This window comes from Caenorhabditis briggsae, assembly GCF_000004555.2.
Source record: "Caenorhabditis briggsae complete genome, chrV, whole genome shotgun sequence".
Classification (NCBI taxonomy): Eukaryota; Metazoa; Nematoda; class Chromadorea; order Rhabditida; family Rhabditidae; genus Caenorhabditis; species Caenorhabditis briggsae.
The window spans coordinates 13,704,789-13,724,770 of NC_013488.2; the positions used below are offsets into that span (position 1 = coordinate 13,704,789).

The following is a 19,982-nucleotide window of genomic DNA, read 5'->3' on the forward strand; positions in this document are numbered from 1 at the left end:
AGTGTTTTGCGGCTCGAGGAGCCCGATGAACGGGGGGAGCACGGAGGCGCATGAGGGTGCTCAGTTTCCCAATTTGTTTGTTTTTGTCGCCGATCTGACCCCCACTAGCTCCCCCCGAAACACATCTTCCAGGTTCTTTTGTCCTCTATTCAAGAGAGATGCCTAATGAGATTTTGGAAAAATGAGAAGGCGGAAAAATAGCACAAAGAGCAAAAGATGTGAAATTTTAATAAATTAAAAAATTTTTGAAAGTGAGACGACGGTCGGAAAAATTGCGAAAATGGGAATGGCAAATGCCTTTTTTGGAAGAAAATTGCTCAGCATCTATTGATGTCAAATGAATTTTAAAAACCAAAAATTTGTGTGTCTACAGTGATCCATTTTTTTTATAACAAATTTAAAATCAAGTAGATGCCACAATAAATCAAATCTGTACCCATCTATGGAATCAAAGAGAAAAAAATGACTCGATACTAAATTCAAAACAAAATTGCTCAAAGCATTTTCGGACATTTACTAATACCGTAAAACCTGTAGTAGAAGAGCCCACTGACTTTTAACTTTGAAACAATTTATCTCGGTCCCTGTCAAAGATATAAAAAAAAGGTGTCAAGTGATAAAATGTTTATCATAACATCACCAATATTTTATTAGTTGGCACATTTTTGATATCTCTTACAGAAACCGAGATATGTAGGCTCAAAGTTAACAGTTTGTGGAGGTTCTTCAATTACAAGTTTGACGGTATCCTAACTTTGGAAAACTTTATCATTTTTAAAAATGGAGACAACCATTGGAAGGAAAAATGTTTAGAAATTTTCAGATCAGATGATTAATTTTAAATTAGTTCAACAGATGAAAAAGTCAGAAACTAACAAGAACTCTTTAATGTTTGAGTTTCAAATTTTGAATTGACTCAAAATTTATGACAGATCAGGCTGATAATCTAGAAATCAAATTGTATTCAATTGAGTTAAAATCGGAAAATAGGATTTGAATATAAAAAATTTACAGAGTGAAAATAGAAAACTATCAAAATCTACTCCAAAAACTGAACGATTATTGCCGATCGGAAACCAAAAATCTCAAAAGGCAACCCCACCAGCCGATAATTCTAAACTAATCCACACTTTAGAGCCGTGTGAAGTGTTTCTGTGCCCATCCCAAATCAGGTCAGCTCTTCCAATCTCCAAAAACCTCCTCTCTTGATTATCTTCATCTATGTCTCTCTGCCTATCACACTCTCTATATCCGCCGTTGTTCCCAATCAGTGTGGCTATCCTATCCAATCCCTCTCCCCGTCCAAAATTGAGCAGAAGAGAAAGCGCAGGGAGAGAAGGCTCTCGTACGATTTCACGACTCTCTGTGAGCAAGATTCTCTCCTCCTCCGGTCAGATCAAACAGAGAAAATAGAAGAGGATATAGTGAAATGAGAAAGAGAGGTCAGTTTGAAACTCTAGATAAACCGAGGAGCACTGGTTTCTTTGTGTCAATTACGAGGTTAAAAAAAGACTCACCGAAAACTCCATGATCCACGCGATGTTGTCCACGAAGAGACCTATCTTGTGATGGTGGTGGGTGGACCTTTACATGGAATAGTTGGCCAAAATTGTTCAAAGTTCTCAGAGCATTGGAATCTGTCGTTACCGGTTTCGGTGCCTATTAAATTGAATCTTTAAACTCTGTGAAGGACATCGGAAAACTCAAGTTCCATGACCTAATTGGGGGTTTTATGGCATCTTTTTGGAACTTCTACTGCAAAGTTTCAGATTTCATTTCCTAGATGCTCGATACATAAAAGATTTCATACATTACTAATTTTACTAATTCCGGGTTTAATTTTGAAAATCTAAGTTAATTTGATATGATCTTTCAAGTTTTGAATCGAATCATACAAATTTGAAATTACCATAAAATCTGGAATAGAAGTGTCCCCTAACTTTAAACTTTGAGTCCGTTTATCTCTGATCCAATCGAAGATACAAAGAAGTTATTAACTGATAAATTGTTTATCATAATATCCCAAACATTTTGTTAGTTGACACATGTTTGATCTTGCCTAATGGAGCCGCGATAATTGTGCTCACAATCAAACTTAACAGTGTGGGAGTCCTTCTAATACAGGTTATATAAAATCCTATTTTTTCAGATTATATGACCCACTAGCTGGCAAAAATCATTTGATATCATGGGGAGCATTATGTTAGTTGCACACATTTTAAAATTTCAAAAACCGACATAAATATTTTTGAAACTGATAGTGAGGAAACTTCCAGTACAGATTTTATGGTAATAACCTAACGGGAAATAAAACGTATGGCATAAGTTCATTACCCCCCTTATAGACCGGCACCGCTTTGCTATTACTTTTACCCAGATTATTTTGATTTCTGGAAGAGATATGACAAGTTATCAATTTTAGGAGATTATGACGAATTTTTGATAGGAATCAAGCCCACTGATGTCAAAGTAAATGGATTTTTAAAAAATTATAAATCCATTAGAGATCCTACGAATATGTTAATGAATTTCAAAATAAAACAGATTGATATGTGAAAAAGTATGAGATCGCTGGGATCTCACTTTTCATGAATCGGATAAAATGACTAATAGAACAATCTAATAGAAGTCAGCCTATACTTGCACTTTGAATCCATATATCTTGTCTCATGTGAAAGATATCAAAAAGTGGTCAACTGACAAAACACTTCTGGTAGACAATTTGTCAGTTGACAACTTTTTCTATATCTTGGACAGGAATCGAGATAAATTGGCTCAAAGTTAAAGTTATGGGACATTTCTATTAAAGATTTATAGTAATGACCGAAACGTTCAAGATCACTGTGACCTAACATTTCATGAATCATATAAAATAGTTCCACTCACCTGTATAGGGCTAACAGCGTTAAATAATGCAAATCCGAGGACTATGAACATCTTTGAATCATTGCCAGATGGAACTTGGCTTCCTGTAACAAGTAACACTGAGATTTTGCAATGAATAAACAAGTGGAAACGGGGGATTCCGATTGAATACGAATCCGATCAGGATCCAATAGTTGTTCAATAAAGATTTCTTGCTCCGCCTTTTTTTCTCTAAACTCATACAAATTGTACTGCTTCCTCGATCCATCTTCAATATTCCCACACACCGATGGTAGGGGATTCGAACACAAAAAAAGAATGTCCAAATCGGGGAACACGTTCAACAAACATGCAGAGGATCTCACTTGTTCCTCAACAAGTGAGAGCCGATCTCAAGTTACAACTACGGGTAGGATCTGCTACTTGTCGACGAGACAGACATTGATCCCTTATTGTATATTTTTGATCCCTGTCGCAACTTTTATTTGATGATTTGATAAGAGATAGGAAAATAACAAAAAACGTCTGCGTTGCTCTACATTGAACATCTTAAACGAATTTTTGAATGGAGTGCAACTAGAAAATGAACTTGATGTGGTATTATATTGGTATGCTGTGGAAGAGGAACACTGGTGGCCGTGGACGAAGGTCCCACTGCGACAACTACCGTACCCTAAAATATGTTTGTTTGTCGGATTTATGTTCTCGTATTTATTTCTTTTTCAGCCATTTTTTTCACTATGAAACATTTTTATTTTTCGACTTCTCCTTGAGCGAAAATAACAGAAAACTACCTTAAAACCTGTATTAGAAGGGCACTCCGAGAGGGGCTTGGGAAAATAGAAGGGTCCCCTGTAATAGAATCCCCATCCGAAAGTTCAAAGTTTTCATAAATTTGTTGAAACAACTCTTTTTGTTCTAAAACTTGCTCGGTTTTGATGAAATTGATGAACTTTAATGAATTTTGATCGAGAATTCACCGAATTTTTCGATAAAATATTTCGGAAAAAAATGGCCGGAAAAAAAGGTTCCCCTCTTATTGGAGGGCGCCTGAAACAGAAGTACCCTCTGAAGGTACCATGGAACAATAAAAGGTCGGGCCCTTCTAATGCAGGTTTTACGGTGAACGAACGGCAGTGCAAAACGAGATAACAAACTATAAAAATAAAAATATTTTTAGGTTACGGTAATTGTCGTTGCGGGATTTTCCGAGGATTTCAAACTGAAAACGGGAAAACTAAATTTGAATTCACAAGTTATTTTAAAAAATGCATTTTCCTGATATTTGATTATTTCCGGATGTTTCTTTCAAATATTTGACACAAATATTTGACACTTATTTAACAGAGAAATTTCAAATAAACAAAACAGCGGTCGAAACGAATATTTGATTCATTCTCAATCATAATTGCTTGGCATAGAAACATCCTCCCGGCAAAATTAACTCAGCTTTCGCTAAGCTGAGATCTTTTTAGAAAAACCTGAGTAACTAAAAAATGGTAAAGCATTAAGAAAAAAGAGAAAATGTACTGTCTCCGTACAAGCAATTCGTAATATGAAGAGATTACGGAATGAAGAAGCCGGGCGAGAAATGTGCTGCAATTTGGCGGTTCAACGTTTTAGCCGAATTGCAAATAAATTACGCGAGACGACCCCCATCTCCGGCGGCTTCCGAACGGTGGTGCCCGCAACCTGAACCTAAACAGCCTAAACACATAAACGGCACGAGAAGTTGTGTTGTGAATTATGAGAAACAGTGGGACACACAATCCGTTCTTTTATTTTTAGACAGGGAATTTTTGAGATGAGGACATCCGAACAGGGGAGGGACAAACGAGATGATAAATCAGATGGTTGGGATTCGTAATAAATAAAAAATATCTCGTAAATCACAAAAGAAACCAAACTGACGCTGGTGATTTAGGATGAAAAGCAAAAAAAAAGGGAATATTCACAAGGGAGAATAGAGGATATTAGTGAATACAGTGATGAAGAGAGTTCCGATGAAGAGCCGTTGGGAAAAGAGGTTGAATATCGATTAGTGTCCGTACTTTTGGAACTCCCACTCACGGTTATCGAGTGGGCACACCTGAAAATCACCATTTTGAGATCTTGTAGCTTGAAATTTGCTTATTCAAGTATGGCCGATAACAGGTAAACGTGTAAATTTTAGTTTGAAATGCGTACCTGACGTGTCTTGAGCCAACGAGAGATGCAGTGGAAATGGAACGCATGATTGCAGTTACCCCAGGCAACAGTACATTCCTCCTTGAGTCCAGCAGCTTGATTTGCCTGGCACTCGATGCACAGATCCATGATGTGATTGCGGCAAATGGCGCAGTTGTCGACTTGAATGTCCCACGCCCAGAGAGCGACAGCACTCCACTTTTTGACCTGGAAATGTATTTTTATGCGATGCCCATGGAATGTCTAGTTACCTCGAAACGCTTCTTGACTGTCTGGTTCGAGACCTCCTCGACCTCCATTGCGCTGCTGTCACTTGCTTGGGCCATCTTGTAATTACGACATCGTTAACTGCTGCCAAGTACGATAAGGTAGAAAGATATTTAAGATTGAAAAACAAGAAAAATCAGCAATAAAAATAAAACGGAGAACTGACGAAGGGAAACAGAAGAAGGATGAAATCTACTATGGTGAAAGGACGACAGAAACTAATCAATAGAAAATAACCTTTTGAGTAAATCAGTTAAGGGGCGTGAGGAAAACCAGTTGGGCATAGAACATCGCTGAGTTCGTAGACACCTTGTGCTCCAGGGAAGGTAAAAAACGATGAAAGGAGTGTATCGATCGTTCGAGAGGAATTCAAAGCTGAATACATTCTGTGAAAGCAACGAAACAGTAATGCTAGAAGACCAGCTACTGGGAACGAGGGAATATGGTCCGAGCAATTAGAGCTGGTACACGCGATCACGTAGGGTTTTTCGCGGGCTCGCTAGGTCCGCCAATCATAGTCAATTCCAAAGTTTCGAACGTGTTACTCGAACTTTCTGAAATTCCGCTCCAAAATGGCGAGCCAAATATTTCAAAACGCAGTTGCGAAATGTATGAGGAACAACTCAAAGAAATATTTAATAAACAGTAGCTTTCAAACTTGTAACGGATCGGCCGGGAATTTTTCAGAATTTCCACAGTCCGGCTCGGGATTCCAGTATTTTTTTAATCTTTCAACAACAGTTAGGTGCCAAAAAAATATAAGCCAAATTTCTACCAAATTAAAAATTTGCAAAGAACGGAGTTTCATTGAAAAAATATTGCTTTCACAAAAAAAATAATACTTTCTGAAATTTCAGATTTTTTTCAAATTTGAAAGCCCGTGCCGGGCACCGATTTTTCAAGTATGAGTTCTTTCAGTCTAGCAGCACAATGAAGTAAGGAACTAAGTTTGAAGAATATTTCAAAGCTTTTTTCAAAAAAAGAGCAAAATTGGACTGAGGAAACATATGATGAGGAAGCTGAAAACGAGTGGCGTTCTCGTCATCAAAAAATAAATTTTTGGTGCATACATCACAACGTACGCGCAATTGCGGACACTTGAATTTTGTTTTTTTTCTTTTATTTTCCGGTCTGCTGAATTTTTTCTTTCCCTCCCGTTTCCGTCTTCTATTCATGATAAGCCTTACAGTGAAAATTCGAAAACATTAACAAGAAAACGTTCAGACTTTATTATAAAACCGAAATTATATGTCTTGAGAGAGAAGCACCAGTATGAAGAAAGCAACACGCTATCAGAAAAGAATAATTGAATTTATCAGTCGGCATCAGTGTATCCTATCCTCTTCTTTTTCCGTTCCGGAAAGCATTTTTCGGTGACTTCTCTCAATTTTTGTCCCAAACTCTTGCGGTAGTCAATGACCATCGTTTCATCTATGCTTCCATCTTCCTGCTCATGGTGACTTCTAATGTGCTTGATTACATCTGATTTAGCAATAGTCTGCCATTTACGATGGCAGATTCCACACTCGTAGAGCTCATACTTTCCATGGCGCGTGTTGGCATGATAGACCATACTTGATCGTTGCTTTGAGACCACATCTCCGCACATCGTGCATCGTATCTGCTGCTTCGGCTTCACAGGTCCACCACCGTCCCCATTCGATAGACCAGCTCTTTCTTCCTCGTGTCGCGATAGAGTCTCATCTAAAATGGGCTGATAAGTGTTGTTCTAAGCATAATGGTTTACCTAAAAAGTTGTGATACTGTTGCATTTGTGAATTGTCTGCATAGATCATAGGGCTCTGAATCTGCATTCCATTCATCTCCGGTGATTCTAATTTCACCCGTCCTTCCATGGTACTCGAAACGGTGTCTTGAATTCTTCCATCACTCAGTGGAGAACTAATCATACCGATACATGCCTGCATCTTTTGTGCTAATTCCTTCTTCTTCATAGCGAATTCGTCAGTGTATCGATACTTGATCTGAAATCAGGAACCCTTTTGTCAATCCATTCATCCCATGTTTTCATAACTTACGAAGAACTCGGAAGCTCCATGATCTACTCGACAGTGTGTGACAAGAGCGTATTCGGTTGGAAACTTGGCAAACTTGCATTTCTCGCATCTGAGAGATTATCAGTTTACCACTAGTTGAAATTGGGAAGACACTTACTCGTATGGGAAGATGTTGAGATGATTTGAAGCGATGTGAGCTTCTAGATCATCTTTAGTGTAAGCTTCAGACTGAGGGCATTGGACGCATAGGAAAACGCGGTTATCCATTTGGAAAATGGTTGGCTGAAATTGTTTCAAATGACTCTGGTAGAAAAATCGGTTTTGGAAGCAATTTTTTTTGAAAAGAAGGAGGACGGGTGGCGAGAAGAAGGAAGGAAAATAAGGAGAAAGAGTGGGGTATGCAAGCCGTGTGTGTCTGTTGGAGGAAGGCCAGCGGGCGGGCAACGACCGCTCTCTTCCTCCTTTCTCCTTTCTTCTCTTTTTTCTTTTTTCTTCTCCTCTTTGCGATTCGCTTCGCGATCCAATAGAATCGGCGTGGAGAGGAGAGAAGAAAAAGAGAGAAAACAAGAATGCGGTCGTCCCCCTCTCTCCTCGCCTTTCTTTCTTTTCATCTTTGCTATTTGCGAGCGGGATAGGAAAGAAGGAAAAAGATGAGCGGATGGTTGGTTGGGCGGAAGAAACGTGAGAAATATGTTGGAAATTGGAAATAAGGAACAGAAGAAGACGATGAGTCACATGGTTTGCAGAACAGGCTCGTCTGTTAGACTGTAACTTGAGGTTCAACTAATTTTTTGTACAGGTGCGATTATAAAAATGTAAACCAGAGGGCAAATTGAAAACTATGATTTTTTGTTTTTCTTCTCATTAAAATCGCTCTCTAGATTATTTAGACACACTTCCATTTCTTCAGATCACTATGAACACATTCACAAAGGTGACCAAACTACCAAAACCCAAAGAAGCAATCAAGAAGTTGTCATCACCTTCTTCTCTCATTACCAAAGCACTGAATCCATCACAGTTCTCGGATCCACCAAAACTAGCTCGATATCTTGAGAAAAGAGTCCTTGCTCACGCACCAGGCCGATTCGTTGTGATAGACAAACCCTATGGAATCTCTTGTGTTGGCCAGTTGCAAGAAAACGGTGGAGTATTCGAGAACAGTGTACGGGATGATAGGAAAACTGTAAAGTGGGCAGGAACAATCAAAATGAGGTCAGATGAACAAGTCGGAGTCACAATTACAGATAGTTTGAAATTGCTGCGGAAGATTTTGAAAGAGCCTCAACTGAGTTTCTGTACGGGTCTGAAACGATATCTATCGGGAGCGATTGTATTGCCATGCAATGAACATGATTCGAATATTTTGAAAAATTGTATTCGGAGGATGTCTTCAGATGTTGAACCGCCATTTATGTATAATGCACTGTAAGCATTCTTGTCTGAATTTAGTGCAATGTATCAGTCTAATTTCAGAGCTATAACAGTTGGGCGACCAGAGAAAAGCAGTGGTTTGATTACAGGATTCGCCACATTCCGTAATGTTGGAAAGCACAAGGAATACATTTTCGAGGAGAGAAAAGTGTCGAAACGAGCCAAGTCTGGAAAATATGCAGTGGAAGGGCACATGAGCTATCGGGTGTTGGACACAAAAAACGGAGTTTCTCTCGTCGATTTTTCTATTGATAAGTGTGAGTTGAATCTTTGAATCCCAGAAAATCAGCAGTAAGGACTGTGAGTTTACCTTTTTAGTGGAAGCTAGTTCAAAGGCGCACAGCATTCTTCTAGATGTGCCCGTTATTCGCTGCGAAGCACAAACTATAGAAACCACATTTTCCCACGTATCTGCAACCTATTTTCCTAACGAGACCATCTGAAAAAAGAGCATGTGTCTTTAAATTCGTCTTTTCAGTTGCTCGCCATCTACCACGTCTTATGCTGACCCATATGCTTTCGCCGATTCTCGGAGACAGAATCTATTGGAGAAGGTTGATGGAAGTCGATGGAGCTCCAGAATTGATCAGTGCTGGAAGCAGAGTACCTGAATTTGTGAGCCTCATAATATTCATTCCCTTCATATTTCCCTCTTCTAGACTCAATGGATTCCCAGAGTTCTACTTGAAAAATTTGCGATGAATAACAAAGAAATCATGACGTCTCTACCCATCTACTGTCATGTGTACAATACGATTTTTGAAGACGTTGGTGGTTATGAAGAGCAAGGACTTGTTGCAGCATCAGAACCACCGGGTAGTGTCGATGTTTAGAATAAAACTAAAATTTTCAAGTTTTCCAGCACACTTCATGGCAGCACTGGAACTTCTTGATCTGCTCCCTGCATACCTGAAGTTCAAGAAACAATCGTCGGAGAAGTCATCAGATGATTCTACATCGGAAACATCTAAAACTTCTGGAGATGTGATATTCTAGTTATTTATTAGTACAGTATATAGTGTTTTCAGTTCAGTATCTTAATTTTTTGTTTAATTTGTTGTCTGTTACACTCTTTGTTTCATATATAAAAAGTCACATTTTCACGTTGTGCTGTCAATGACTGGCAGAAATAGCAGCCATCAATTTTCAGATCGTCACCGTTTTTCCTCTCCCCAACCATCATTCGCCTTCCAACTTTCTTTCGAAACCTTTCCCCAGCGAAGAGTGGATACTGTAAAACGATAGAGAGATGGGTATCAAGTTCAACGGTTTTTTTCTAGCTTTTAAAATTTTATTTTTTACTCGGTTACTGTAGATCGTATCAAGGTTTTTTAACCGAACTTTGCATGATGACGTTGAAATGCGTTGCTGGGGTTTGGTTTATGGTTTCGTTTTAAGGATATTTCCAGAATTACTGTATTGTTCTGGTAAATGCAAGAAAATCGGAGCAGTGGAAGAGACGGCGGTGGCAGTGGAAAATGGTCCCACAACGATAAATACAGTAACCTGAAGTTTTTTTCGTAATTATTTTCTTGTTTTTCACTGATTTTTGTCGAGTTTTCTATTATTTTTCTCCGAAATAGGTCGGATAATGAACATATTTTAGATTACGGTATTTATCGTTGTGGGACATCCGGCCACGGCCACCGGCTTTTTTCGTCCACAGCTCCGATAGTTTTGCCGGAATAATAGAAAAATGTTAGCGAAAAAAAGTCGAAAAAAAAGATCTGCCGTAGTGTCTGCGTCTCCATCTTATATGGATTTTGTTTTGATTTTCGCTTCGAGATATTCTTTTAAACACTTTGACATACACTTCTAAATACCATTGTTTTTTTTTCAGACTAAACTATCAGTTAATTAAATTTGTAGTTTCAATCTGTCAAATTTCGAATCATTGGAAAAAAATAAGTTGGCAGAAAACACTGGTAAAACACTATTTCTCGGTTTTCCGATTTTCCTGAAAATTTGATATTCCGAGTGTATTCCACAAATCTACTACAGTACTCGATTAGCTAGCCTTTCTAAATATCTCTTATTTCTAGGAGAGACGTCCGAATTCTGGAATCCGTTTTACGTATTTCCTGAAATTTGATTTGTCCGGATTCTTAATTCCGGATTCCGAGTAAGTATTTTTATTCCAGTTTCCGTTTTTCGAAAAAGTCATTCCGGAAGTCGCAGATTTTTAGAAATACCCGTATTACAATAATTCAAAACCGATGTGTCTTGACTGAAAGAAAGAACAGAAAATCATAAATTAAAACATATCGCAGAACTGTCTAACAAAACTGAATCTGGAACTGGCGTCTGGAACTCGTCTGAAAAGTCTGCAATTTTTTATTCTCAACACCTTTCTAATTCCACTGAGTTCTCTGGTCAATAGATCAGTCTATCTAACATGTAAAAGTTCTCCTATATCTTCCATCCAAACTCAAAAACAGTTTAATTTAATTTGTTTATTGATCAGGTGTAATAAAACATTAGAGGGCAGGACATGAAAGACTCAGAAAAAATGCCCCTCACGAGGCCGATCTGAGTAGGGGAGGGGAAACGGGATAATTTAGATATTTGACACAGGAAAGATGTAACCGGTAGAAAAAGAAAAATAGGGAGCAAATATATCAATAACGGGTAATACTGGAAGAAATTAAGGATTCAAGAAATTAAGGATTCATGAAATTAAGGATTCATGAAATTAAGGATTCGTTGCTAGCTTGCGGTTTCATCGAAGGTATACGGTAGGCTAGGTCAAAGAACGACGGAGAGAAGAACAGATAGAAATCGAGATGAGAGACTTTGCGAAACAATTCGAAACTTTTCTGGGGATTTTTTTTGGAAATTTTCGAAAAGTCAATAAAGTAATTTTAGATTTAGAGACCTGAAAAGCTGCAACGCATACTGTAGGACAGTTTACGGGGGGCCATCAAAGAAGCCGCGGTCATAAGGTTGACGGTAATATAAGAGGGTTACGAGGAAGACGGTAGACCGTTTGATGTCATTTGATGTTTTAATACCGGCTAAAAGTTATATTTTAGAATGTTAATATAAGATTTCTAGCTTATTTTTGAGCAATCAGAATTTTTTCCTGATTAAAAATCAAAAGGATTCAAGGGGAAAAGTTGTAGGTTCTGAAAATGAAAACACAGAAAGATTCCGAAAAAATTCAACTAGCTCTAACCACTTTTGTAGGCCTTATATGGTCTATACCTGTCAACATCTAGAGCACTATGCAAGGATTTTTCCAGGTTCTCAGGATATTCTCACTCTTTATTTATTCAAATATCTATTTGATTACACCTGCTCTTAATGGTCCCTTCTGTCGACCAGTTGCGCACTGGGCTGCGTAATGTCGACCTACAGTAATCCACAGTACAGTCTACGTCTCTGCAATCTTCAGACTCTACAGAAAAATTATGGACAAAGTCTTCTTGCGTCTACGCTCACACACTCAATTATGTTGATGTGCGGACAGGCAGACGTACATTCGGACATTCTGAGAATGCGCACCGATGGACAGGAGAAGATTTAGCAAGGTGGATGAGTATGTGATGGGAGAAAATGTGTACAGGGAAGATAAACTGATGCTTTAGATAAGACGGGGCCTACTAGGAGCTACCGTAAACACTCTAATTTAAGGCCCCGTAACTTTCAACTTTGAACCAGTTTTATCTCGGTTCCCGTCAAAAATATACAGAAGTTGTTAACTGGGGAATTGTTTTTCATAACCTCACATACACTTTATCAGTTGACACATCTCTGATATCTTGCATAGGAGCCAAGATAAATTGGTTCAAACTTGTCAATGTGGGGGCCCTTCTATTACAGGTTTTACGGTAAAGCAGCGGAATACCATGAAGTACTACTTGATAATCAGAAAAATTTTGAATTGATTCGAGAGCTCTCATGAGGAAATGCGATTTGAGAAATTGCATCATCGCTACAGCTACAGTATACATTAATCAAAAAAATCAGCAAGATCAAAAACCTAGTGATTAGACACTTCTGAAGTTTTATCAAGTCGAGCGGGGTAGAAAACTAAAACAAATGAACTTTGGAGGGATCAAAATTTCTGGAACGCAGTTTTGAGATTTTTAGCCTTAACAGATAACAGACAACCTCTAATATAAGGGCTCCCTAACTTTGAACTTTGAGCCAATTTATCTCGGTTGTTGTCAAAAGCCATATAAATGGGCTCATTGTTAAAAATCAGAGGGCTCTCTATTACAGGTTTTCGGGTGTTAAGAAAATGGATGAATATGGTTTTAAAACATGCCATTAAAAATGCTGGTGTGATTATTGTTGCAAATCTTTAGCTGCTAGCTAGACAACCAAATTAAGTGTTGGCAAGGTGATAAGATAAAAGAAGCGTAGCTCTAGAAGTGGTTACCTCAACACTTCTTCTGACTGGGGCCATTCTATCCAATCTTATCTCCCGGCAACTGTTCTTCTGCCCTTCCGATCTACCACCCGACAGAGTATCCTCTTCTTCAAATCACATTGCTCTTCTCACTAGCAGATCCGTCACACTTCTCTCAATCTCTTCTATCACCCATACTATATCTTTTTGTGGATTCTACCGTCAAAATGAATAGAATCATCACTCTTCTCACCATTTTTGGACTTATCGGATGGCTGGAAGCCAGCTTCTCAAACTCACAAATCAAAGAAGCTGCGCAAAAATGCTGCACCCCAAATCGTTACGAATGTTGTATGGATATGATCAAATTTGGGTAAAAACTTTTAATTTCCGGGAACATTGGCAATAGGTCAGATTTCAGAACTCCAATAAAATGTGGATACGAAAGAGATCTCAAAATCCCAGCGCTTGTCTACAATTGCATGCAACAGGAACTATTTGCACAGGAGCCAGAGAAAAGAATGAATCTAGATGGTAAAGATAAAATATAATTTATTAGCAGTAGGAGTTATGGCTCATAAAAACTACAGCTGTTATCTAAAATTTGAATTTCGAAACCATGAATAATATGGTGAGAATAGCGACCGCCCGTCAGTCATTGATTGGTCGGAGGAGGCCGAAACGACCACCCGGACAGGAAATGTGTCTTAAGGCTTTCTCTCCTCTTGCCTATCCTGTTTTGGATTGTATCAGCACAATACTTGAGCTTCTGAAAGCTTTCCATTAAAAACTCTGATTTTTAATTCTCAAAAAATCTCCAATCTCCAATCTCCAATTTCTCATCTACTGTACTTGTGTTACTTTGAGCATAACTTTGTTCGTTGCTTTTTGTTCAGTTTGAAAATGGTTTCATTCGAAAGTCCATCTCAAATGTTATGTTTTTACATATTCAGTTTTCACAAAAAAATTTCTTGGTATCTTGAAATTTGAAATTTGGTTGAAATATCATCCACTCGATTTACGAAACTTTAGCTTGCATGACTTAATGATTTTATGAGCTGCTATGCCGTCTTATAACTGGACTATGATAATAGAAAAATTCAGATTCACAGATTTATCTGAAAATTTTGAGAAAGAATTTCTTTTTGATGACGTGGACTTAGGAAACGGTGGGAAGATAGCGAGTGTGTTTGTACGGTCAGGGTAGGGAAATAAGGCAAACAGTCCAGTCGCATTGTTATGGTTTTGCCATATTTGAACTGCTCCTTTTTCTTTTTAATTTTTCTGATTTTAACAGAATATCTTCCTGAATATTTATTCGAATTTGTGTCAGTCCTAACTCATTTCGTCCAGACATGTCCAGACATTTTGTAATTTTTCCTTGAGGTCAGAACACTGATTGATTTTTGAACTGCTGACTATCTGAATAACTTACCACCATATCATAACTCATATTTCCCCTATATCCTCCTCTTTCTGACCTGATATCCATTGTGTGGGTCACCAAATCCCGCTCGGGAACCCGTCTACTTGTCCCCTTCCACATTCCTCTATACGCAACTGTCTCTCCGAGTAGATGCATTGTCTTTGAGGGAGTCTGAAACAGGTCCACAATATTTTTCTTATATGTTTGTTGAATGTTTTCGATAGATTTTGAAATTCTCTACAAAATAATCTAGTCTCAGTACCCTGTGTTCCATCCGTTTTTGAGATATATCTAGTTAAAGTCAGAAATTTTTTCATCGAATCAAAAGTTAAGCGCAGCGTTTTCAAATGAATTTTAAGCATGTTCATATACTTTTTTCTTATAATTAAAATATAGTTTTTAGTAGAATTTAACATGCTCTTTCAAATGATACCAGTCACAATATTTAGTGATTCAACCGTTTTGGAGATATTCTGTATTAAACTGAAAACTTTGTTTTTTTTCGAAATTTTGACATTTGAAAAATTTTTTTTGGAGGTTTTTGTTTTTTTTTTCTAATTTGACAAATTTTAGTTTTTTAAGATGTTCTTTTCCATTATTTAACTCAACTAGACTCCTAAAACTCGAAAACCTCAGTACGAGAAAAAACACGTTTGTTAGTAATTGATTCAAAAATTGAGTGCAATCTTTTCAAATGACTCTGGGGCATGGTTTCAAACTTTTTTTTGGTACTTTTTTTAATTTTTATGATAGATTTTGACATTTTCTACAAAAAGGTACTAATCTCCATACCCCGTGCTCCAACCGTTTTTGAGATATTTTGTGTTAAAGTCCGAACTTGTTTTATCGACTCAAAATTGAGTGTCATGTTTTCAAATAACTCTGGAGCATGGTTCCAAACTTTTTTCTATTCATTTTGTTATTTTTTTCGATAGATTTTAACATGCTCTACAAAATGGTACTAGTCTTAATATGCCGTGTTCCAACCGTTTTTGAGATATTTCGTGTTAAAGTTAGAAGTGTTTTCAATGGTGCGAAAAATTGACCACAACGTTTTAGAATGCATCTGTAACATTTTTGTAGCCAATTTATATAGTATCTCGCACTGTAATAAACATGCTGACATGCTCTAGAAGATGTTTCTAGTTTCAATCTAGCATATTTTAAGATATTTCAGCTCAAAATTAGAACTTTTATTGTTTTTCAAAAAATTTTCATAGTTGTCGCGGTTTTCAATTTCTAGTCATTTTTTTGGTTCTCTATGGTTGAAATAGTTTGTTTTTCCATCATATCTTTACATTCATAATATCTTTATAGCAAATATCGATCCATAATTCCTGTGTGCCGTTGAATGGGGTGGCAACGTTGCATGGGGTGGCAAAGAGTACAATCAAATATTGTCGTGGTGTTAGTTATACAACCGTTCAGTACAAAATCTCTAGTCTACAGTATACACTATCTTTTGCTTCTATCTCATTGTAGACTGGGCATTTCTGATTCGGAGAATCATACAATACGCAACAGCAATTGCTCGTCGGGGCCTAGCGGCTGTTCTTTTGCGACGGAATGTATCAAAGGTTTTCTAAATGAAGACAGAGCTCTTCGGACGATGGATTAAATGTTTTTTGTTACGCGCAGAAGGACAAAACGTTGGAATCATCTCATTTTTCAAATGTACAGGATGGTGTATAAAAAGTTTGTACTAGCATATTGGCAAAGTACTGGGATCAAATTTGGAATGTCAAAACTCAAATGTTTCATCAGTAAATTTGCCAAGTTTAAAATTATTTGGTAAACTTTGAGGTGAGTTATCGCTTGTCAAAGTTGTTCCATCTCAATAGAACCACAAGAAACATTACGCCGTTCATCTTTGGACAATCATAACAATATCTAGACTTGAGGAATCACTTTGAATAATTCAGTTGCTTTGAATCAAACGTAAAACTATATTTCTACCCATTTTCGTGGTTCTATGATACTTATGTCTGAAGATATACCCTCTTTTATCATTCAGAGTCATTGTGCGGATCTTTCTAGGGACATAATTTTCCAGTTTTTTGAATCCAGATTTCCAATTACCTTAATCCAGAATAATTGTATCCTTATCCCTATTCAATCAATCTGGTTGGTTTCCATCTGCTCATTCTCGTCTTGTAAATCCTTATATCCAGATGACATCTTTTGTTCTCTCTCGAGTATGTATGGATGTGTGGATCAGTTGAGTGCAGGTACATTGAAAAGGGGTACATTGAGACATCATACGTCGAGATTTTATGTCGATAGTTGACCTAGCCTTTCTTTTCCCAGGACTTAGCGAGCAATCGAAGATGTACAGCTTCAGAGATCTTCAATTGCCAGTATGGGATAGAAATGCTTCCAGGGACTATTCAGGAAGATGCACAGATCGACTGTCTTACAAAACCTCCAATTTTTTCTCGATTAATATCCAGTACTAGTTCAAATCGCACTCAATTCTCAATAATCTCAATTCCTATGCAAGATATTAGAAGTGTGTCAATTGATAAAATATTGATAATATTATTATAAGCAATTTATCAGTAAACACATTTTTGGTATATTTTATGGGAACCGAAATAATCGAGCTAAAAATGCAGTTATATGGGGTCATCTATTAGATCATTTACGGTATATGAACTTCGATAGGTGATATTAATCTTTTATAGTCGGGAACACTTTAAACATATCTGAAATTTCAAATCTGAAATTTTCTGAAAAAAAAAATCGGAAATTTACAAATCTGAAATTTTCTGAAAAAAATTATCCAAAGGACCATTCCAGTATGTGATGACCCGTTTCTCTGCCACCTTTTGCGATTTCTCTTCTGACCAATCTTCCTTGATCTCGCCTTCTGTTCCACACCTCTACTCAATTAGCCCTCTTACCACGTCATAATTTTTGACACCCTCCAAACACACCACACCCTATGTCCTAGACTCCGCCCCATCATAAGCTCCGCCCTCCCAACACATCCATGTTCCATGTTCGCCCATAATGTCCTCATTCAGATTCTGTGTGCTGCACCGTCTTTGGTCAGGATCTCAACGATCCTAATCGGCGATGTGAGTCAATCTGCAAGACCACCATGCAGTCACCATCGTTGGACGCAGCCACAAAACTCCAGAAGATCAAGGATTGCACTCTTTCGGAAAACGTCTTGTACCAGGTTAGTTTTAGCATCTAGAAAAAACGCGCGACATTTGTCACCTGTCGATAATCCGCCAGTTGCCCGCCTAGTCCCAGTTGGTTCCTTTCCCCCCGTAAATCTGTGTGACTTTGTGAGAAACACCATGTACCCGCCAGCCGGTAAACGGGTATGTTCTAGGTGCGAGTTGAGCGCAACGAGCAGATCTAATCGAAAAAGGGAGTACTGGTCCTGTGTTTTGTGTGTGCAGTAGGAAACATACGAGTTTTTCTCTGTGACCCCGTGAGGTCCTCAAACACCATCAGTCTTTCTTAATTCGATGAGATGCATAAGTCCTATAGGCGCTTCTCAGCGAAAATTCGGATCATGGATATCGAAATTGAGGGTCTGCTCCTCTTTTTCTCGGGCCCACGACAGCTGTCGACGTTATACATTTGTTAACTCCGCCCTTGATCTCTAAAGCTCACCATAAGTCATCGAAAGACTTGAGGGGTCAATGAGGGCTCCTAAAAAGTTGAATAGTCATGTAGCATTGCACTGTGTTGTTTTTTGCAAGTTTGAATCTGGCGTGTGGATTTATGTATACTGCTCTAGTCTGTTTGGAGTGGTGGTGCACAGTTTCACTTCAATGAGCGTGTGGTGTGTTCTGGAATCTTGAATGTGGAGCGCGTCCATGAGTGTTCTAACCTAAAACAACCACGAGCCAAAAAACAAAACTTATAATCAAAGATTCAAAATATTCTCATTTTTCTCAAACATTTAGTTGTAAGACAAAACACTTTTAAGAACAGGCAGGAACGTATTCCTCTTTTACACCAAAATTTTTATAGCCGTACTTAAGTCTTCCGGTTTCTGAAAATGATTTTTAAATTTAAAACAGTGTAAAATGACGGAGAAGTCAATTGAGACTTTTTTAATATCTGTCAGCGACTAACATATTCAGAGTCACATGATTTAAAAAATCAATAGGAATGTCAGAAATCAGTTAACGCAATCAGTGTAACCGTTCTCTAATAGAAGCATGGACCTTTGAGCTCAATTATCTCGGTACCTATTAGAGATATAAAAAATGTGTCAACTGACAAAACTTTATTGATATTATGATGAACAAGTTATCAGTTGACAGCTTTTTGATGTCTTTAACAGGAACCGAGATAACCCTGCTCAAAGTTAAATGTAAGGAGACCCTTCTATTTCAGGTTTTACGGTATTTGACCCTAGGCAATACTTTCTGGTATTTGTAAAAGCTTGGATCAGAAACTTCACTTGAAAATTTACAATTAGATATCATAAACACTCTAATAGAACACCATCCAACCCGTCAACTTTGCGTCTATATATCTCATTTCCTGTGGAAGATATCAAAAAGTAATTAACTGACAAAATGATAATCGTAATATCACAAATATTTTATCAAATGATTACTTATTCACATCTTTGACAGGAACCTAAATTAGCTTGAAAAAGATAAATTAGATGAAAGTTTTATGGGGATAATTCTATTTCAGGTTTTACGGTAATTAGGAAAAAATAAGTGTGTTGCAAAAAGAAGTATATGTAGTCCCAGAAAAACAAAAGCACATTCTGAAATTTTGATTTCTCCTTTTTTTTTAATATGTACATGTTTTTTAGATTACTGAAGAGAATCTTAGATTGAAGAATTCGGTTAACTATTATGTTTGCAGTTATATTCACTTTACTTGTTTCCTCTCAAATACCGAAGCACCGAAAAATTTAACCGAGGAATGCATTCTTTGAAACAATCAATAAATTAGGATTATCGATTTATAATTCTGAAAGTTGAGCTTCTAGCAGAAGATTCCCTCTGAATATAAATACACCAGAGTTCTAAGATTTTCAGTATACTGTATTTTCACATCACTAGAAAAGAAAATAATAAACTTCCAACAAATCAATAACGTTGAAATTTCCAGTGCTTCACCAAATGCCAGATGCTTCGTCGTCAAGACATCAAAATAGAAGTTCTACATTTCAATGAATATTGCAACACGACGTATCTCCAGAAGCGTCCAATCCACTGAATCAATCAATATATTCTTGCCAGTAACCACCATTGGGATATGCGTCATGCAGGCACGCAGTCAATTGTGTGGTCCTCTCTTTTTTACATTTTAAAAATTTTTTATTGGAGCTTAACTTCAATTTTTCCTGTTCAATGTGTTATAACATGGAGTTTCTATAAGGAACGGTCCATATTCTTTTCTTCCAGTCAGAGTGCCATTCGGAGTGCCTGTCATGGTATGGTCC

The 19,982-nt window shown here is 37.5% G+C and overlaps 4 protein-coding genes across 4 annotated transcripts; 2 read left to right on the plus strand and 2 right to left on the minus strand.

Moving 5' to 3' along the window:
• Positions 1-4,903: 4,903 nt before the first annotated feature.
• On the minus strand, positions 4,904-5,378 carry Cbr-rbx-1 (the record flags this gene model as incomplete). The annotated part of the gene is made up of 3 exons (XM_002637558.1): positions 4,904-4,954; positions 5,053-5,259; positions 5,304-5,378. The coding sequence occupies 3 exons, from the start codon at positions 5,376-5,378 to the stop codon at positions 4,904-4,906; spliced, it is 333 nt and encodes a 110-aa protein (XP_002637604.1).
• Positions 5,379-6,634: 1,256 nt separating this feature from the next.
• Cbr-ztf-9 lies at positions 6,635-7,604 on the minus strand (the record flags this gene model as incomplete). The annotated part of the gene is made up of 4 exons (XM_002637559.1): positions 6,635-7,023; positions 7,067-7,304; positions 7,359-7,446; positions 7,495-7,604. 4 exons carry the CDS (start codon positions 7,602-7,604, stop codon positions 6,635-6,637), a joined length of 825 nt encoding a protein of 274 aa, XP_002637605.1.
• A 649-nt stretch (positions 7,605-8,253) lies between these two features.
• On the plus strand, positions 8,254-9,767 carry CBG19344 (the record flags this gene model as incomplete). Its single annotated transcript, XM_002637560.1, has 5 exons — positions 8,254-8,765; positions 8,814-9,028; positions 9,250-9,386; positions 9,431-9,587; positions 9,634-9,767. The coding sequence occupies 5 exons, from the start codon at positions 8,254-8,256 to the stop codon at positions 9,765-9,767; spliced, it is 1,155 nt and encodes a 384-aa protein (XP_002637606.1).
• Positions 9,768-13,352: 3,585 nt separating this feature from the next.
• Positions 13,353-19,756, plus strand: Cbr-her-1 (the record flags this gene model as incomplete). The annotated part of the gene is made up of 4 exons (XM_002637561.1): positions 13,353-13,498; positions 13,547-13,659; positions 17,578-17,735; positions 19,649-19,756. 4 exons carry the CDS (start codon positions 13,353-13,355, stop codon positions 19,754-19,756), a joined length of 525 nt encoding a protein of 174 aa, XP_002637607.1.
• Between the last annotated feature and the right edge of the window lie 226 nt (positions 19,757-19,982).